The following is a 21,449-nucleotide window of genomic DNA, read 5'->3' on the forward strand; positions in this document are numbered from 1 at the left end:
TTGTAGTTTTCGGTTTGTCCACTGGAAGACGCCAATAGACCGCGAAGACGCTGCTTCCCATGGATGTACGTCGTGTATCATTAGAAAAACAGCAGTAGAATCTATAAAAAGGTTTACCCTAACCTTAATAATAACATTAACCTAAACTCTTCAAGAATAACTCATAATGAGAAGAAGTTTGATTCTCTATTTAGCTTTTTGCATAGGGTATCTTAGTATTTATGTTGAACGGGCGCCCTCTTGTGGTCACGAGAGGAATTACACCAGCAGTATCAAGTTAGACACAATGCAATAGTATTACACCTCCGCTCGACCCTATCAAAATAAAATGTTAGCGGTCGCGCTAAACGGAGAAACAAGCTTCACTTGATGCTGATGTTGTGTCACATATAACTAGCTGTCTCTGGATTAGGGCCAGAAATCAACTAAGTAATAATGTTATTCAACGTGCCAAATTTCTCAGTTGTATGAGCTCAATTTAGTCTGACCACCTTATTCCCTAGCCCCTATCAATTCAAAGTAAGGATGTGGCAGAACCAGGGGCGGTTCTACAGGGGGGCAAGGGGGGGCAGTGGCCCCCCCACTGAAGAGCCTTGCCCCCCCAGCTGCCCCCCTAACTTTTGCATTCTCAAAAATGTACTTGTAAGAACAAACCTCCACTATGTCAACAAGCCACACAAATAATTTAAACAAACAATAAATTGAACAAAAGTAAATAATTTTGAATCTAATCTTATGCCCTGCGCCCCTGCCCCTCAAATACTTAGCCACGGCCCTGCATCATATGCGCATATCGGCGATCACACAGTTTGTCACACACAGCGAGTCAGCGCGCTGCTGTGCCATGCAGCCCGGCGAAGAGTTACTGACCTGCTCCGAGCATCTGAAGGTGAAGTCAGTTTACCCTTGTGAATTTTAAACACACCAATTTAACTTAAAGTTATATTTGTAATTAATGTAATGCAATGCAAAAGTAGCTAATTCATCAATAAGAGCACAACCATTAATCGTTGGCCAAAAGGGAAATCACTCGCTTGTGACGTGTAGAAGCATATTGCCCTTTTATTAATTTGTAGGCCTGTTGTAGTACAGGCAAGAGCTTGATAAAAATATTTAAAAAAAAAACCTGGATGTTCGGATCCATACAATTTAACACTGGGTCGCCGTTTCGAGAGAGAGAGAGAAAGAGAGAGAGTTGCCGTTTCTGAGGCATTAAGTTACTACAGTGACACTGACAGTGCTAGCTAGGAGATCGATACTTTTTGTATGAACAGCCAAACATAGCCTACTAAAAACTCTCACATATCACAGCAAACGAGCTGCACAAATTAAACCAGGTTACATAATCATATGTTAAAGACATGAATAAATAAGTGAAGGAATAGAGGGAAAAGAAGAAATAAATGTGAGGGATGAAGAGGAGGTTTTATATTCAGACAGAGGGACAGACGACAGAGGCAGGTAGTGATCAGCAGGCAACATGGGAGATAGAGAGAGAGAGAGACATAGGGTTAACATGGCTGAAAGGTAAGCAGAGGGTCTGACTGCAGTCCCAGCCTAAACTACTGTAGCCTATTGTTATTCTCCTTCCATATAAATTCCACTACACTAGAGTGATATGTCATGTCACTCAAAATAACATGTTTCAATTATTGCCTGTTTTCTGTTGTTGCAATGTGTTGTATAGGGTAAGCTATGTAGGCTTAAGATATAGGCTACACATGTCTTATTTTATCAGAAATGATGATCAATATAATATATATGGGGATTCCCGCTACCGTCCTCCCATGCCCCCCTGCCAAGACCTCTTGTCCCCCCTTCGCCACCCCATGTAAAATGTTCTAGATCCTCCCCTGGGCAGAACAGTAAACTAATGCTTATACGAGGCAGTCAAGTCCTACTCTTTAACTCGCAGTCAAGTCCTACTCTTTAACTCTTTGTATTAGGATTGAAGGACGATGTGAAGCCACGGGTAACATGCTGTAGCATTTTTAGCAAAGCAGAGCTCTGTTGCTTCTAATGTCTATACTGGGGTTTCTGGTATTCTGGTGCCCTCTGGCGGCCACAGTGGGGAATTACACCACTCGTATCAATTATAAACGGTCGTTCAAAATCCCAGCGATCGATCGAAAAGATATCATAGATAGATAGATAGATAGATAGATAGATAGATAGATAGATAGATAGATAGATAGATAGATAGATAGATAGATAGATAGATAGATAGATAGATAGATAGATAGATAGATAGATAGATAGATAGATAGATAGATAGATGATAGATAGATAGATAGATAGATAGATAGATAGATAGATAGATAGATAGATAGATAGATGGATGGATGGATGGATGGATGGATGGATGGATGGATGGATGGATGGATGGATGGATGGATGGACTCACATATAACCAGCTGTTACTGAATTATTACCAGATTTCAATCATTTTGAATGTTTAGAATAAATAAATAATCAAATGTTATGTGTTGATGCAATTGAGTAATTTTCTTTATCCAGCAAGGGGAACTTTTAGTTTTGTTTTGGTAAATAAAATAAAATAACTTTCGTACTTCCACAAACAATGGAAGAAAGAAAGTCAAAACACAAGTTTAAAATACAAACAACTGTATTCTAAAAAAAAAAAAAAAAAAAAGCTAACATAGATATGCTATGGAAAATAAAATAAAATAAATATTAAGGCATATTACATTTTTCAAAATGTATTAAAATGCTCAATAAAAGTAGCCTACAAGTGCACAAAGTACAGTACTGGATTACATGTTGTTAGTTACATTACACCACTAAAATCGTGATAAAATGAAGATTATAACATTGACTTAATGCTAACATTGACTCAGATTTAACTTGTTACTGAATGCTGTTCACAAAAGACTTAGTTTTGATTTATTTTTATTTTTTCAAACATCTCAAGTCTCTCTGTACGCAACTGTAAGTTTTATTGTGAAGGTGTTGAGCGAAAGTGTAGTGGTATGTCATTATATCTAACTTGATACCATTGGTGTAATACCTTAATGTGGCCACAAGAGGGCGCCCGTTTACCACAAACACGAATATAGACAGTTAAAACAATGAAAGTCAAAAGTTTTACATTTTACTATCTGTTACTGAACAAGAACGAGAACCTATCGTATAAAAGAGAATTAATAGATAGGATGTGACCTTATCAAACGGAAGAAAGCAGTAAAAGCATAGTTAGTAGTAGGTTGTTGTGTCAAACTTGATACCAGTGGTGTTGTTCCACCTGTGGCCACAAGAGGGCGCACGATCAACAGCCATGGATCTATTATGAACTCAACCCAGGCATATATTTTTCTAATGGTGGAAACTAGCTTTTGTCAAGGGGGAAATAACATTTTTCAGCACACTGTTGTAGTACTCGTACATTAGCTTGGTCTGGTTGATTCTACAGCGGCCGCAAACACCGAGACACGTACCGGAGCGGCACAGTGAAACTTTAGAAAATGCCAATGCTGGTTAAATGTATATTTAAATATAAAGATGTACTTCCTAAATTCACGGCGAATTGCTTTCAGAACTTCAGCTTCTCGCAGTTAGGCACCGCGATTAGCCACTGGGACTAACTAGCTTAATACCACTTCCGCTAACTGAGGGGAAGTTACATCCAGCCATAATTATTTCTACATTAGCGCCCGTAGGAATAAGATGAACCTATTGCTAAGGTTAACTCACAATTTAACTGGTTTGTAGTGAATACAGGTCACACACGAATTAGTTTTGAATAATTTTTTATCTCACGTCCCTACCATACAGTCTATCGTCTGTACACGACCGTTAAAGTTTTATTGTGAAGGTATTGAGCGGAAGTGTAATACAATGTAATTGTGTCTAACTTGATACCCGTGGTGTAATACCGCCCTATGGCCACAGGAGGGCGCACCTTCAACACAAACGGCCACTACATCGAACGAAAACCATGAAGGTTACAACCAACACTGGTTGAAAGCTAAAGTTGACTTACATTTAAGAGGTTGTTACTGAATTAGGGTCATAAATGATCAATTATGCCTAATAAAAACTATATTTAACATTTGTACTGTTTAAGTTGTATTAAAAAGTGTTGAGCTGAAGCATAACACTATGTTAATGTGTCTAACTCGTATACTGGTCTAACTACATTAATAGGTCCATGGTTGTAATTTCTCCTCATGAACGTGGGCTCACGCTGTTCACAATTATCCAGGCTTTTTGAAAAAAAATTCAACGTTAAATTAGAATAGACTGACTGATTGCAAAGGTAAAATAGTCTATGCCTATTGAACAGCTCACATTACGAACAGTTACGTACGCCACCGTAAAAGTTGTATTGCTAGAGTAGAGCGGAAGTATAATAGTATAAAATTGTCATTATATCTAACTTTATTAGATATAATGACCATTTTCAGTGTCCATAGGTCAGCACTCCTCCTCCTCTGCTCCTCTGTCTTGTGGGGTCCCCCAGGGGTCCATCCTGGGTCCAATCCTGTTTTGTTTATATATGCTCCCACTGGGGAATATAATCCGAAAATATAACCTGTCATTCCACTTCTATGCCGACGATTCACAATTATATCTCCCTCTGAGATCCGGGGACTGCCTTCAGACGCTCCAAGAGTGTCTCAAGGAGATAAATGACTGGATGGGGGATAATTTCCTCCAGCTAAACAATAGCAAAACAGAAGTCATTATCTTTAGTCCCTCCAAATTCAAAAAACCCATCGTCACTGACCTAGGTAGTCTAACCCCATTCATCAAACCATCCGCTAGAAATCTGGGCGTCATTTTTGATTCTGAGTTATGCTTTAAAAAGCAAATTTCATCCGTAGTGAAGAACAGCTTCTACCAGCTCAGAACCATCTTTAAAATAAAGCACTCCCTATCATATCACAACCTTGAAATAATTATCCATGCTTTCATAACATCACGGCTGGATTACTGTAACTCCCTCTACCTTGGTCTCCCTCAGTCCCTCATATCACGCCTCCAAATAGTCCAGAATGCAGCAGCAAGACTGTTGACTGGGTCAAAAAAGTGGGAACACATCACACCCGTTCTTGCTTCCCTTCACTGGCTGCCTGTACAACAAAGGATCATTTTCAAAACAGTTCTCCTGGTATTCAAAGCCCTCAATGGTCAGGCCCCATCTTATATAGCGGACCTTGTACACCCCCACTCAGCCCCTAGGACCCTAAGATCCTCCAATAAGGGTCTTCTCCACATCCCCCGATCCAGATTAAAACAAAAAGGTGACCGGGCCTTCGCAGTAGCTGCCCCACGCCTGTGGAACCACCTGCCACCTGACATACGTGATGCCCCCTCCATTACTGCCTTTAAATCAAGGCTCAAAACCCATCTGTACACCCTGGCTTTCCCTCCCCATTAGCTATCTGACTTTTACACTACTGTATATGTTTGTGTGTGGAAGTCCGGGTTATGTATTTTGTATTTTTTTTTTATCTTTATTTTTTCTATTGTTGTTGTTGTTATTTTACCTTCATGTTGGCCCATGTTGGCCTACTGAATGCACTATGTACAGCACTTTGGTCAGTGAAAACTGTTATAAATGTGCTTTTATAAATAAATTTTACTTACTTACTTACTTACTTACTTATACCAGTGGTGTAATACCTCCATATGGCCACAAGAGGGCGCACGATTACCAGAAATGTGAATATAGACAGCGTTAAATCAATTAACTCAAAATGTTCACTTAATTCCAATGTGGATTTACATTTTACTGTTTATGAATTAGGACCAGAACCTAACGTAAAAAATATATTAAATAAATAAATTGTGTGACCTTATCTAACGGAAGAAAGTAGGACCGGAAAATACATATGTATATTTTTTTTTACATTGATTTTAAGTTGTTTTTAAGCTAAAGAAAAAATATCACGATCACTCTGGCCGGAAAGAGAACTAGGATACACCTCAATTAGTCAATCGGAATATTGGAATAATAATCAATAATCAGAAGAAAAAAACTGTAGGTCTCAGTTTCAAAGGTTTCTCTTCCTAAGTAAAAATATAGATAAAAATATATATTTTTTTAATGATTCTTGGAGACCCGCCATGGGCTCAGTAAGTTCCCTTCACGACACAATCTGTAGGCAAAACATCCCAGTCAGTGAAAAGATGAACATGTTTCAGTTTATTTATGTACAGATGTTCAGATGAAATGATGGAGTCAAGTACAGAGGCTTTAGATTTGTGACAAACTTCAGAAAAGTAAGACTGACCACTGGAGTTTTTTATGATGTAGGACAGCAGCCAAAAAATAAAAATAAATCTTGGTTGGACAGAGAAAAAGCTCAACTAAGTTACAGGAGGAAAGACAAAAAATAGACATGCTCAAAGATTGAGATTGTAAAATATATACACATCTTCCATCCTGACCAGTCATCTGTGCATATTTTATAGAGTAGACTCTGACTTAAAAGCTTTTGATTATTTTCAGTATCATGAAGAAAGTATCTCCATTTCTTTCCTTCTAAATAAATACTCAGTTTCACACATACAATACTCCCAATCTCAAGCCACGGGCGATTTGAAAAGAACAAAAAAAGATACACACCTTTACTAAAATCACAAACTTGTTAAGTAGAACCGCCAAACACACAGTGCATTGTTATTACTCACAACATGAAACCATATTTGTTTGTCTAATGGTCAAAGTAATTGCTGTTTCCTAAAATTCACAAAGTTGTCTACCTGTCAAACCATCCAGAACCTTAAGTTGCTAGTGAGAACTTCCCAGCCTGGCATTACTAATGTTTTTTATCATCACACCAATAAGTAAACTGACTCTTCAACAAAACTCTAGTTAATATAGAAAATTAAACTTTCAGCTGCCATCGATCTCAAAAGGCCAAATAGTTTTAAAGACAAACTCGCAGTTTTGCTTTTGTGACACCGTGGTGTTAAGAAGTGATAAACCCAAACCTCACCTACCACTTAAATAAAATATCAAAATGTAAAAACCAGCAAACAAGAAAATGTCCTCACAACTTCAAATATTCAAGTCCAGTCAGATGTTTTGTGACTTAGTTTAAAGCAGACCTGAACAAGAAAATAAATGAAAAGAAACCAATTGTTATTTGGGCACACGTGAGCGGACAAGACACGTCCTCACAATTTATTAGCAGATTGGTCACAAGAAGAAGAAAAGCAACACGTTTACAGAGAAATGGATGAAAAAAATAAGACGGCACACATGGGAACAGAAATATTTATGTATAATCTGATGTGTAACTATGTCACATTTCTGTACAGTGGCCAACCCTTTCAAACAAGTACATGAGTACACAAGGATGCAGTAAAGTAGTACATGAGTATGCAGATGTCTGTCGGCTCCTCTGTATTGCATGCATTCTGTATTCTACTGAACCAAGGTGCTTCTGCGTGCAGACTGATTTTCAACGCCTGCGTGAAAACTATGAGGAACTTCACAAGGCTGCACTTGTGGTGCCTGATCTCTCACTTACACATGTGCATGCAAACGCATACGTGACACATTCATACACACACTCTCACACTCTCTCTCTCTCTCTCACACACACACACACACATCTCTCTCTCTCTCACTCAAGTGTTTCCCCTCAACCTTCTGTCACTCAAGAAAAAACTAAACAAAAACTAAAACAACTCTGCCCACACCAGTTTATCGTTCCCAGGATGAGGGAATAAATTAGCTCCATAAAATGCTTCTTTATAAAAGAAAAATAGATATTTATATAACTGTACATCTTATCTATACAGCATAAAGACCGCTAGCACAGGAAGAAGGGAAATAATCTCCAGAAATAAGACAGATTCTGGCTCTAGCACCCTTATCCCTCCAACGCATGCGTCGCCCTTGTGTTAGGAGATGGGGCGTCCCCTCACTCCGCCGTAAAGGCCAGTGTCTGCAGAGACCCACGTGAGTCTCTTCTTTCATCCAGTGGTCCGGGACAGGGCTGGATGAATGAATGAGCCAAGTGCAGGGAAAACCCCATCCCTCCCTCCCTCTCTCTTGGTTCGACACTAGTTATTCAGACCAGTTGGGCCTGGTGCCGAAAGTCTGATCCGTCCTGCGGCTCCATTGTCAGTAGCACTACTGCAGTTCAGTCCACTCAGTGGGAAGCTAAACGCCGGTGGTCCCTTACTGGACCGTCTCTTATAGAAACCCCCCCCCCCCCGCGCCTCAGCCCGAGTCTGATTCGCTTGTGTCCGAGGATGAGGAGGAAGAGGAAGATGAAGAAGAGTCTGAGGAAGAGCTGCTGGCGCTGAGACGCGACGGCTGCGTGTTCGTCTCTGTTGCAGGTTTCTCTGCTGGAGAAAACGAAGGCAAGATATCAATGTGGCGCATCTACAGCACTGCCTTTCATTGAGGCGGAAAATACTTTTAGAAAACTTAACCTAAATGTTATCTTTCAAGATAATGTACTTATAGTCTATAAAAATGACCTTTTTACCAACACATCTCTTAATCTTTTATTGGAACATATTCTCTCCGACTACTATTAACACATGCCTCACATTTTGTCTAAAATTAAATAAATTAAGTGCAATTAAATATAACGAAAGGAAATTAAACTCCAAAATCAAAATGCATATTTTGTACAAACTCAGAAAAAGTGATTTGCATACAAATCTAGGAGATAATTATATCCATTACTATTAAATGATTTAAAGCCCTAACATTGTGCTGTTTTATTTAGCAGTATGGAGTATGGAGGACTTACGTTTGGTCTTAGCGGGCTTCTTCCCAGAGTTCAGCTGACCGCTGACATCCATCAGCCTTTTCTCCAGCTCCATCTGTTTCTCCAGAGTGATCTCTTCCCGGGACTTGCCAGCAATGTTGTTTTTACTTGCTACAAACAAAAAGACAAATAACAAGATCTATAAGATTGGGAAACTGCATTACATCATCCAAGATCTAAAGATGACACACAAAATACTTTGGCTACTGTTTAGCTGTAATGTTTTAGTAGTATAAAAAAACTAAACAACAGTAAGACCTTCCATAAATGTATTTGGAAGACTTGAAATACATGTAAAAGGTTGAATTCTGCTTTTATGAATTCAAGGCAGACTTTTTAATGTATCCCTTGTGTTTGATCAATATGGCAAATCTATCAGAGTTACAATCAAAGAATCTATTCAGATTTCCTTGTTTTGATAATTGCCCTAAAACAGCTAAGTGTCCATCATCTTTCTTCTACTAACCGTATGGCTTTCGAGGTTTCTTCCTCAGACACGTCATGACGTATCTCTCCAGCTCGCGCAGTGTCGACGGCTTCAGTGTCTCAAAGTCGATCTCGATTTCCTCCGGGTTGGTATCCCTTAGCGACGGCTCACGGGACTGTATGATGTAAACAACGCGGCCCAGCTTCTCCCCGGGAAGCTTGTTGATGTCCAGGCTGAGCTGGCGCTTCTCGTCGTAGGACATGGGCGCCGTCTCCTCCTCTTCATCCGAGTCGTAGTGACTGATGATAGGTTCAGGGACCGGCGGGGGCATCGTAAACATCATGCCGCCCTTTTTGGATCTGACGGAAGACAGAAGAAGAGTGTTAGAAGATAGATGACTATGGTCTATTCTAACCCCAGAAGTTATGAAGCAACACATACGAGCATGGTCATGGTTTTAACTTCCCATAATTATCTCAAACTATATCTGTACAAATCTTACAACATGTAGCAATCTGTCTGACTCTGTCGGAATCTTCCTTGTTGCAAACTCATTAAGCACCACACACACGTTCAATTCCAACATCGTCCAGCAGGTGTCAGTACTCACTTGCTCTTGTTGTTTTTCTTGCTTGGTGCTTTCTTAACGGGCACTGCAGGAGGGGCCGTTGCCCGGTTGTTCTTGGGTTTGGGAGTCTTGGTAATCTTGGGGGCCTTGGCCGGTTTACTAGGCGGCAGCTCTTCCTCTATCCTGCGATGCTTCTCTTTCTCAACCTTCTTCTTCTTTTTCTTGTCCTTCTTCTCTTTCTTTTTCTTGGGTTTGACGATGGGGCCCTGGGACAGTGCGGTGAGCTGCTCGTGTACGGCTTTGAGCTGAAGGGGGAAAGGAAAACAGAAACGAATAAGGCAAATTTCTAATTCCTGTTGATGCCAACAAAAAAACTTGTATTTCATGAATTTCTGCTGTCCTGCTCGTGTGTGTTGTGTGTTGTGTGTGTGTGTGTGTGTGTGTGTGTGTGTGTGTGTGTGTGTGTGTGTGTGTGTGTGTGTGTGTGTGTGTGTGTGTGTGTGTGTGTGTGTGTGTGTGTGTGTGTGTGTGTGTGTGTGTGTGTGTGTGTGTGTGTGTGTGTGTGCGTGCATAGTTAGAGTGAAGTACAAACCTGTTCCTGCAGCTCTGCCAGACGGTTGGCCCTCTCCTCTTCAGAGTCAGAGCTGGGGCTGCTCTCGCTCTCCTCGCTCTCGCTGCTGACTTCACTCTCTGACGACGATGACGAGGAAGAGGAGGAGGACGAAGAGCTAGGGGGCGCTGGAGGCTCGTCTGGCATCTTAGCGAAGCAGAACTCAAACACATCCTGAAGGGATTAAACAGTGTGTGAGCGAGACAGTTCGAAAACAATAACATTGGGATGAATTGAGGAAACAAAAGACTAAGGGAAAATAGGAGAAGCAAGTATAATTGAATCATTCTCATGCAAAAGTTTGAATGATTAGAAACTTTATCACTTGGACAAGGAACATTACCTGCAGTTTCCTGGCCATGCCCACCACGTCATGATCAGGGGGGTTGTACTTATAGCAGTTTGAGAACATGAGTCTGACATCAGCAGAGAATTGCTGTGAGTCACGATACTCTCTGCTGTCCATTTTCCTCTGAAAGAAGAGAAAGAGAAAAGATATTAGCCCATTAATGTATTTACTAAAGGATCAGAATCTTTTCTATATTCTGATGTCACTCAAGGACCAGTTTAAATGAATGCTGTACATTAAAACCAGGCAACACTTGATAGCTAAACGCTTATTCTACAAAAGAGAAAATATCGCAAAATAAGGTGATACATAAGATATACATAGAAACAGTAGTAGAAAAGTGCAGCCTCTATTATGTTGGTGGTGACTGGAGAATAGTGTTCAGACCAATGTTGACAGTTGTCTAAGTGTGTATTCACCTTGATGGTGCTGAGGTCCATGGGCTGCTTAATGATGTCATGATAGTCATGAAGGCCGAGCATGGAGGCATCGACTGGCTTGTAGAAGGGCCATGCGTATGCTGCATGCTTCTTTGACAGCAGATCCTTGAGGACCCCGTTGCAGTAGCGCAGCTGGGGGCTCAGCTTGCTGCGGCGCACCGGCGTGGGCACCATGGAATCTGGTAAATCCTTCTTGGGAGGTTTAATGGGACGTCCACTCACTCCTCGCCTGCTTCCTGCTGCTGATTTGGTTCCCATCATCACTGGTCCACAGCCCATTCCCATGCCCATACCCATCCCCATGCCCTGACTAAGGCCTAGGCCTTGGTTCATCCCCAGGCCAGAGTTGTGGTCCACCCCCAGAGAAGTGAGGGTAAGCGGGGAGTCATGTCCGCCCATCCCCAGGCTGATGCCGCTGACGCCCATAGTGCTCATGATAGGCATGGCAACAGTGGTCGGGGTGGTTGTGTCTGCTTTCCTCTTTACACCTTTTTTCTGTGGTTGAAGAATAAAGGCACAAGAGGATTAATCTAAAGCAGTGTTTAGTTTGTGGTAACTTTATCCAAACTATCAAATTCTGACAACACAAATACGGGTCAAGTGTTATCGTTTACCTTAGTGGTGGGCTGTGTGGGAGGCAGACCCGTGATTGTGGGCATGTTTTGTTCAGTTGAAAGGGAAGGGGGCAGGCTCTTTGACAGCAGTGTCTGTGGAGGGGTGGAGAGGATGGAGTCTGGTGTTTCTGGGGTGGGAGGGGAGTACGCTGACTGGGAGACCGCTGGGACCTGATGAGCTGTGGTCACTCCTCCAGTCACTGGAAGAGACAGGGAGGTGCAGAAAAACAAATATTTAGGGAAATGATTTGTGCACATATACATTTGTTTCATTTTTGTTACATACAATATCCATGCACTGTATATGTATGATTGCAGACCTAACATATGTGGCTGTAAAAGACTAATTACTTGGTGCATTACCTCTGCCCTTTCTGCCAGGTTTGCCTGGTTTGCTCCGTGGAGGAGGGGGAGCCAGCTCCAGTTCGTCCTGGGGCATCTGAGCCACTTTCTGCAGGAAAGCTTTCTCCAGAGACTGGGCCATCAGCACTATGTCATCGGTGGGCTGCAGAGGAAGAGGTTTGGATAAAATGGTTAGAACACTTTATTTACACTCATAAACAATCATTATTACAATGTTACATGTTCACTTTCATAACATTTTGCAGCTCTCACTGGCTTCACAGGATTTAAATGAGGTATGAAGCCTCTTTGTGAACACAAATCAGCATGTTGAACCACATGTCAAGTCTACCAGCTGGCATGAAATATTATCTAGCCCATATGTTGCGAGCTCACACTATCTATGACACACTAAGCACAAAGTCTTACCTTGTTGTAAATGTAGCAATTTGTGAACATCGTGTTGAAGTCCTGCATGCACTCACTGGCGCTGCGGTAGTAGTTATGTTCCAGTCTCCTCTTAATAGTGCCCATGTCCATGGGAATTTTAATGATTTTATGATAGTCCTGAGGAAAGAAAAACACTGTCAAGACAGCAAACAGAAGCCACTACATACAAACTTACTTTAAACATTAAAAAAACTAATTATAAAAAATAGTTTAAAAAATCCTCCCATGGCTTAGTGGCTACCAAATAGTCTCAAAGGTTGTAATACCACCAAGAGGTCGGTTGATGTAATAGATACAAGTGATATTTAGAATTGGTAACATCACAAAACAATGATAGGGTCCCTTATTGCGAGAAAGAGGTTTAAAAAGGACTTAAACAGCACCGTTAAAGCTTAGTCTGACTTAGCATTTCATTTACTGGAGAAAAGTGATGTTAAAAAAATAGTCCCTCCTCTAGACAAAAATGTATATCAAATGTCTTTGACACTCACAGGCAGGTTGAGTTTGGACGCATCAACAGGTTCATGGAAGGGCCACGCAAAGTGATGCCTCCACAAAGACTTGAGCAGGACTTTCTGTAGGAACGAAAGTTGGTTGGTCATCCTTCCCTGCCGACTGGGGTCTTTCACCAGGGGCAGTGGGGGTCCCGAATGGTTCATCTGATTGAGGGGGGGCATCCCAGGACTTTCAAAGCCCTCATAGAGCAGTGAGGGTTTTCGGATTCGTTTTCCAGCTGTGCCAGAACCCTGGTCCATCGCCGTGACTCCCATAATGCCAACCTCAATCCCGACATGGGAGCTGTAGAGAGGAGGTAAAAGACCAATTAACTATTTGGAGTAAGTGGATAATAATAACAGCCAAACTAATATTGTATCTGTTTGATGGTTATGAATTATAATAACCAGTCTAATGGAGCCAGGTACAGTGAACAAGCTCAGTCATATAAAAACGTAAAAAATACTGAAAAAAATATTTGTTTTGACAAGAAATATTTATCTTCTAATACTGGGATTAATATGAAAACATTATGTAATTCCTGACAGTATTCTCCGTCTCTACTTGGAATGTATTGTACTTCATCATATAAACTCAATCCTGCGAACCTTAGTAAATACTCCCAAGCATAAATCCCCTTCACAAGACACGCATAGTCAGCCACAGGTGTCGTTACTCAACAAGCCTTCATCAGTCCGACTTGGAATATACTTCTGTCAAATCAGCACTATCAGCCATTGGAAACCATGACTACCACTTCCTCTTCCCCACAACTGTCTCACTGGCTGCAAAGGCAGAAACTCCACCCCCGTTCCTCCCAAAGGATTATGGGTGGTGTCGGCTTACATGTTACAGTAATGACTTGCAATGGGCTATTCACGACAGCAAAGTACATCAAATGCACAAAAATGTAGAAAATTGTCTGAAACCTGGTGACTTCTACCAGGCATTTTTTTTTTGCATCTTCATTCTTAAGAAGGCTGTATATGCAATTTATATGACCAACAGCTCCCTCCACTGTTATTCTGTTGGTGACTCAACATGTATCTAAACTCATGCCCATGCGTGCTAACACTCGCATAGAAATTAAAAGTATTTCCACAGCCCATCTCACCACAGTGACACTACAACTAGTTTAACTATTAAAACACACCCCTTACCCCCCTTTCAACCAACTCCAAAGTTTGCATTCATCCAAGTGCAACGGTCAGACAGCAACACAGAATGGACAATTGACACTTCCATAGTGTTATTGAGTAGTAGAGTGCTGCCTATGGTCTCAGCTCTTTTTTACGTTGAGCCACAATTATTTAAAACAAATGTAAATGTATACATTTGCAATGTATAAAAACCATAATCCACTGCTGTGGGATTTCCCATTTTATACCAGAGCCATTCTACATGTGCTCAGGGAGGACTGACACCAACTACGGTAACACATTTGTTACGTGGGTGATCTGATAATCAAATAGTCGCTTGTGATTAAGTCATATGTGTGTTCTATACATCTCCGCAAACAGATTTGACAAAATACATAATTGTCCCTGGTTGAAACTATCTAACAATGTTTATTTCGATGTCGGGGATTTGTCATCTCCCTCATTGTCAAAAACACACTCACCATAGCCCATCTCTGTCGACCTACTTCCGTTCCACAAAAAAAGTTAACTTGTGGTATTTAGGGTCATCCGCTGGAAAACTTTGTACTATATGGCGATTTTACATGTTGTCCATCTGTTGCACTCTTGTAAGTTTATACCTAGAAAAACATCAAATAGATATGTCTGCACTAGAGCCAATGTAAGTTTTACCATGTTTGCATCACACTGTTTATAGGCTCCCATGGAGCAGGTGTACACATATTGGTGTATCCATCTACCACAGGCTTTGGGAGCATGTTTGCACTAGTCCCACACCCTACCCCACTCATGCATATTTTTCAAAACAGTTTGACACAAATGGAAGGTAAGCTGCCACTGCAGTAGGGCTATTTGATTTGTTTATGGTAAAGCAATTATTTTTGAATGATACAACTTTTGGAAACACATTTGACAGTTAGTGTACTTTATTATTAAAAAAAGGGGAAGTAATCATACATAAAAATTAACAACACTAAACAAGACATGTTTTTCTGTTAGCTGTGAACTTAATGAGTAAAATAACGAATGCGTGTCAAAGAAAAAAAACAACAGAGGGAACTTGATACTGTAAGTACAATTTTGCAGTAAATAAAATCACTGATAAATTCAGAGACACCTACATTGAAAACCGCATTGGGAAAGGTTACTTTAATTAAATAAACTTGTTAAGTTGCTACCTAGTTTGGGTTGAGTGACATTGAGCGATGTAACCAGGCAACCAACTGAAACACCCAACACACATGGAGACCTGAGTTAGCCACCGCGCTACAACGGCGTAGTACCAATGATAACAACAACCCCTGACCGTCACATGGGTACAATAACAATTGACGAAAACGTAATAAAACCGGTACGGCCGTGCTCCTCTGCCCCCCTGCAATATATATGACCACATTTAACATAAATATAACTCCTGTTGGTCAAATTAAACTATTGACTGGTCGGAGACCAGCTTTACGCTACTGGAAGCTTAACAGTGTTGTTAACATAGCCCTGTTTCATTCTTATTATTTATACAATAATGCATATCCTTTTTACTGTCATCACATTTGTGACAGTGGTCGAGACACTGTCCAACAGAGGATCGCTCAGTACTACGGAGCTAATGCTAACACCAACTGCCAGGCAGCGGGAGAGAGCGGCCAACGGCGGAGGCGCTCCTCCGAAGATGGCGCCGGCGTAATACGAACAACAGTCGCAGCTTGCTAGAACAGCCAAAACCATTGTATTTCCTAAACACGAATATTAATTCCAAGCCGCTTGACTAACGAGACACAATTCTACCTGCAACACTTTCAGTGTCAGTTTCCCTCTTCCACTTCTATTACAGCAAACACAGGCTGTCATCAACGATATTTTGAAGAAAAAATAAAGAAAAAACGTATACAATTTTTCCACTGATTGAAAGCTGAGAGTCAATTTTACCAGTAGATACCTGTCAAGGAGCGGATTAACAGCCATATCCATCAGGATGGATCCGGATTCTGTTTTTAGCTAGACTCGGACCTGGATCCGTCTCTGTCCTTAGTTGTCTCCGCTCCCCGCCACGGTGAACTCCGTTAATATGCTTCGCTGAAATGGCGACTATGCGACTACACCCGGTATTATATAGACCGACCATTTCCCCTATTGGACAGTTCACCTCAGAGTGTCCCCGCCCACTGAGTTTCTATTCGCTGTCTAAGACGTCCGTCAAAGTCACCACACCCCTAGATTCTGGGACTTCACAGACGATATTTCGAGCCAATCTGTTTGCAAGTTTTTGCTGTCCGTCAAGGAAATTACACAATACTATTGGCTCAACCTATTCGGCATTACTGAAGCTATGCATGTTACTGGTTCCTCAATATAATCCTGTACAAAATGCGAGGGCATTGAAGCCACCCTCCTCCTTATCATGTTACATTACGTCAACGTGTGAAAAGCGATGGCGGGGATTGGTCAATACGGTTGTAACGCGGGCTTCCAGGGTAAATACCAAGACGCCTATTGGTTCTTCTAGTGAGTCACGCGTAACCCTGAAGAGCCAAGCGCTTCTCCCCACGAGCTCTCTACTTACCAGAATATCCGCATTTCTGTCTTTCAGAGGAGGCACACCGCCGCCATCTTTAAGCACAATCACTCGGAGTATTTTATAAGAATTAGGTACAATTATCAAGTTTAACTATCAAGAACACGTACAAAAGTCTGCGTATTTCGCTTTCACAAACGACTGAAATAAGTAACGTCCGTCTACTGCAGATTAAGGCCACCATTTGAGAACAAAAGCCAAACGAGGCCTCCATGGCTCACAAACAACAGCAAAGTAGTAGGCCTACTAGGATAAAACCAAAACGCGCCTATTTCGCCTACACTTCTGATTTAATCTAGAACAATAAGGCTATTTGCTTCAAACGATTACAAAACGAAGACCACGCCTTAAAAAAGGGGTCAAAAGTAGCAATAGCCACTGAATGACACAGCAGTTTTCCTCACTGACCTCAGAATACATTTGATCAAAGGCTGCTTTTTCCAAACCCAACTTAATAAAACAATATCACACTGACAAATTGCATCAATTCAGGCAAAAGCAAATCACAAGTAAAGTAATCTCATTGGTTTGATAATATAAGTAGCCTACTATACCTGACCTTGGATAGTTTGCAAAAGAGATTACACCAAAAGGTATAAAAACTTTTTAAAATGCACCATTACAAAAATTGCCAATTTGAAAACCTTAAAAACAGTTCTTATAGAAAGCGACCGACCCTCAGCACATTCAAACAACCACACAAAATGGTTACCTAACCACATGCGCCCATCCCCCACACACCAAGGTTACAAATTCCCCACAATGTCACTCAAATGATAGAAAATAACACATAACCCTTTTAAATATCAAATATATCTAAAGTTTTGACAATTGTGCGCTGTGAAATCATAAAGTAGACCACAGTTCAAAAGGAAAGACAAAAAAACAAATGTTTTCAAAGTATGACGAAATTGAAAACCTTGAATTTAAAATAAATGCAATAATATCGACTGGTAGATCCCAAAAATAAAGCGAAACCTCTCTTGAAATAATCTTCTTGTCTTCCACCTCGATACTTTTTAACCAACACATTTCCCTCACACATGTCCGCCTTCTTGCCCCATTCCCAGCGCTGGGTGGGGGAGGGGTGTCATGTGATGATATAAGCCTTAGCTTACTGTTTATCAAAAACTTGAACACGTGGCATTCCGCAAAAAAACGCATTAGAAAACGTATCCTCGGTTTGCGTCCTTTCTCACAAAGAAACCATCGCATTCGTGTCCACATCATGTTATTTATAACGATTATTAGGCTCGAATTCGTAGATAAAGTTGGCAAAATACCCGAACAAAGAGCATACTTTCCGCTGGATCTGGCTCGATCCGATTGGTCAATCTTGACCACGTGACGAAAATGGTTATCGCCCTATTTCCTAAACTCCCTCTAATGTATTCCGTTTATGGTCGTAGTAATCCTTTACAGCTCATGTGTAGTTTTCTCAGTTTGTCTCAAAATGGGGTTCGAAATGTCTTTTTTTCCAGATGACGATTGCTGTCGATCTCCGTGTCTGTGTTGCAACAACGCGAAGCATTGCGCAATGCGCATGCGTCAGTGACATGAAGACGCTGTTCCCAAAGATGCTACAAGGGGCTGATCTAAGAGCAGTTTCGCGTTTTTTTCATATGATAAATGCGGTCAGTGTTCCCCGGAAAGAAAGGTGGGATTCAGCTGCAGACGAATTGACGAGTGTTAGTTTCCAGAATAAAGCAGGAAGAGACTATTAACATAATCTACTGGCCTCAGGTTTCGTGCGCCATGCCTTCGAAATAAAGAGGAATTTCGGAATAGTAGGCCTATGTTTGTTTGTTCTGAACATTGGCTTTCAAGTAGGCTAAGCAATCAATCTATCTATCTATCTTGTCTATACAAGCAATTATTTTGATAATTTCCAGATAACTTGCAAGACGTTTTTAACAATTAAGGCTGAAATCAGCATACATTAGCTTCCATTATGAAAGGGGTTTAATGAGACAAACCTTTAGCCTAATCAATAATAAAATGTATGGGACACATTTTGATGACTGTACAACAGCCAAGTAAAATGAGGCGCTGCAGTCTATGGTGTGGAGTTAGGGCTGCACTAGATTATGAAATCTCAATCTGTAGATGACTGATCAAAATTGCATAACTCAATTGATAAAGATAAGATTATGAGCAAACTTAGTTACATTAAGACAGACCTAAATTCTCATGTCTAATCTTGTTTTGTTTTGCAACCCAAAGTACATTGTTTGAAATTGGTTGACATTGGTAGAAAATGTATTCGATTACAAGCTGGTGATAAATACAGAGGCTGTGAGCAGAGCGATATTCGGATATGTATGTAATTAGTTTTTTTTTTTTACAATTCCAAGCTGTAGCCTATATGTAAATTTGGTTTTAGACCTACTGCACAGGCTTGCATAGATACATGTGTGTATGCTTTTGTGGCTGTTGTTTTGTTGTCAGGAAGGGGTCCACATATCAACAACTTAAATTATATATGAGGATAAAAAAATATGAAATGTAAAAAAAAAAAATCAAAATATATTTATTTTATAATACCTGAAAAGGATATGGGCCTAATGTATTGTCTATTTTGTTTTGATTTATTCCCTGAATCCTTGTTGATAAGATGAAAAAAATAAAATTGAGAAAAGCTGGAATAAGAATGGTAATTGTTCACAAAACCAAAAGTTTGGGCGAGCCAAATACTGCTGATCATTTACTGATCTGTTAATGATTATCTATAGTATTTGTCGAACAGGCTCCAACCTGAATATCCAGCAATAGCCATGTTGGCAGGGGAGTTGAAGAGAGGGAGTTGTTGGTGGATTACATCAGAATCATCCTCCTCTGACTCATCAGTGGTGCTCTTTTTCTCTCTCACACACACATACGCTCCCTCTCTCTCTCTCCCTCTCTCTCCCTGTGGCCCCCTCTCTCACTCTCTGTGTTTCTTTCAGCACTTTGCTTTATCCGCTTGTCACATGATGAAAATCAGTACATAAATGGTTGCCAAGGAAGCGCTCCCCCTCACAACACCTCAAGTCATAGGTTGCCATATCTGGTTTTACTAATCTACTGTTATTGACAGCCAAACTCCAGGATCCTATGATGCTTTTATCCTGTTTGCATAAAGTATTCTAAGTGATATATATCGTGTGTTGTTTTTTTGTGTTTGTGTTTGCATAACTGTAGATCTACGACTTGGCCCATTCACTTAATTATGGTTGGCCTTCCCTTAGCAACAGTCCCTTTGACAACTGATCCAAACATCAGTTTTCAGATACAGCAGGACACTGTGCATGTATGATTCCTATTCAGAAGTGTTGCTGCTGGAACATCACTTTCTCTCTTAAAAATGTTCGATTGCAACCATAAAGATTTTCATGGCATCCACACAGAGAGATGCACACCCGCACACTGTCAACAGTGCTCCTCTGATTATCTCTGCACGTGACATTGTTTTGTACATGGAATCATAATATTTGCCATGCCTATCTTTCCATTCCAAGCTATTTTCATTTGCATCCCAGTGTGTTATTGTTTGCTTTACTAAGCATGTATGAAAAAAACACACCTACTTTCTATTTTTCCATTACTGTTTCTTAAAAAATATATATGTTTTACCATTTATAATAAAGCCATTAATTTACAGCAGCTTTGTATGTTTTGAGTCTTACATTGTACCAAACAAGTCAATCATTATACAACAGTCACATTATTATTTTCAATAAAAAAGTATAACAGGACATCTCTTAAACACTTGTGTTTGTACAAAAAAGCTTTTGTATCAAATGTCTTCCTTTTACAAAGTGGAATTGTTTTGTTTGTAACCGTGGTCAATTCCCTTGTTGCTCTGTAAAAATCAGAGATGGAAAATCATGTGCCATGTAGAGGCAAACATCGTGTTTCCAACCAAATACAATATTGGGTTCAGTTAAAATTGTTGTTTCTTACAACATGGATTGATGCAGTTGTGTATAAAACATTGCATGTTACTGTATTAAGTACAAATATATAGCATTTTTTAACTGAATATTGTCTTCAGGCAAGAACTAGGTTTCAAGAAGGAAAACAAATGCTGCCTAATTATGCGGCCATGCAAAATGAGTTGTAAATGTGTGAATCTGAGTAGGGACCATACTATCTATGGTGGGGACACTTCATTATACTCTCAAAAAAGGGAGGAGCGACTACAAGATGAGTGATTTCCATCTGAATGGAGGTGGAGGTTTCTCCTCTTGAAGATTGGTGGTGAGCGAAAGAGAGCTAATCCAATGAAAATACTATCAATGCTGTTGCCAGTGTATTTCTATTTGTCAAAGTGTTTCTAATGTGATTGCACTGTGCCGCACAAACCAAGCAACAGGATGGTGCTCGTCCAGATAAAATCAACAGAGATTACTGTAACATACTTCCTAATCCTATAGCCTATGTAATCTCTTTTGTAACATATGTCTCTGAGTTTTTGTAGTTTTGTTAGATGTGTGTTGTCACTGTGTTGGGACACAATTACTGTACGGTGCTGTATAAATAACAATGACGTCAAAGAGAGAAAAAGAGTAGAAAAATTATGTTTAAAAATAGGAGGGATATGGGCAAGACAGCGAAGAGAGAGGAAAAGATTGTGTGTGGGGGGCTGGGGGGGGGGGTGAAAGTCTGGCTTGTTGTCCCATTGTGCCCTCTCTACCCGCCTGTT

General features: G+C 40.5%; 1 protein-coding gene across 4 annotated transcripts; it reads right to left on the reverse strand.

Moving 5' to 3' along the window:
* Positions 1-6,142: 6,142 nt before the first annotated feature.
* On the reverse strand, positions 6,143-18,263 carry brd2a (bromodomain containing 2a). 4 transcript variants are annotated; one of them, XM_080045722.1, is made up of 13 exons: positions 16,130-18,263; positions 14,676-14,813; positions 13,051-13,357; positions 12,539-12,676; positions 12,131-12,272; positions 11,768-11,967; positions 11,133-11,648; positions 10,708-10,836; positions 10,347-10,538; positions 9,797-10,059; positions 9,226-9,545; positions 8,742-8,870; positions 6,143-8,328 (listed from the first exon to the last, which is right to left on the reverse strand). In XM_080045722.1, exons 3-13 carry the CDS (start codon positions 13,327-13,329, stop codon positions 8,201-8,203), a joined length of 2,436 nt encoding a protein of 811 aa, XP_079901848.1. In that variant the 5' UTR covers positions 13,330-13,357; positions 14,676-14,813; positions 16,130-18,263; the 3' UTR covers positions 6,143-8,200. The 4 variants fall into 4 exon arrangements, with proteins under 4 accessions (XP_079901848.1, XP_079901847.1, XP_079901846.1 ...); XM_080045721.1 differs by lacking the exon at positions 14,676-14,813 and having other exon boundaries at positions 6,143-8,325; XM_080045720.1 differs by lacking the exon at positions 14,676-14,813.
* Between the last annotated feature and the right edge of the window lie 3,186 nt (positions 18,264-21,449).

This window comes from Ammodytes marinus (assembly GCF_949987685.1).
Source record: "Ammodytes marinus genome assembly, chromosome: 17".
Classification (NCBI taxonomy): Eukaryota; Metazoa; Chordata; class Actinopteri; order Uranoscopiformes; family Ammodytidae; genus Ammodytes; species Ammodytes marinus.

Coding starts and splice junctions, on each gene's coding strand:
- brd2a (XM_080045720.1), bottom strand. CDS start 16,161: ATGGATATGGCTGTTAATCCGCTCCTTGACAG. Junction 11,968..12,130: donor ACCTGGCAGAAAGGGCAGAG/GTAATGCACCAA, acceptor TGTCTCTTCCAG/TGACTGGAGGAGTGACCACA. Junction 8,871..9,225: donor GAAACCTCGAAAGCCATACG/GTTAGTAGAAGA, acceptor TTTTGTTTGTAG/CAAGTAAAAACAACATTGCT.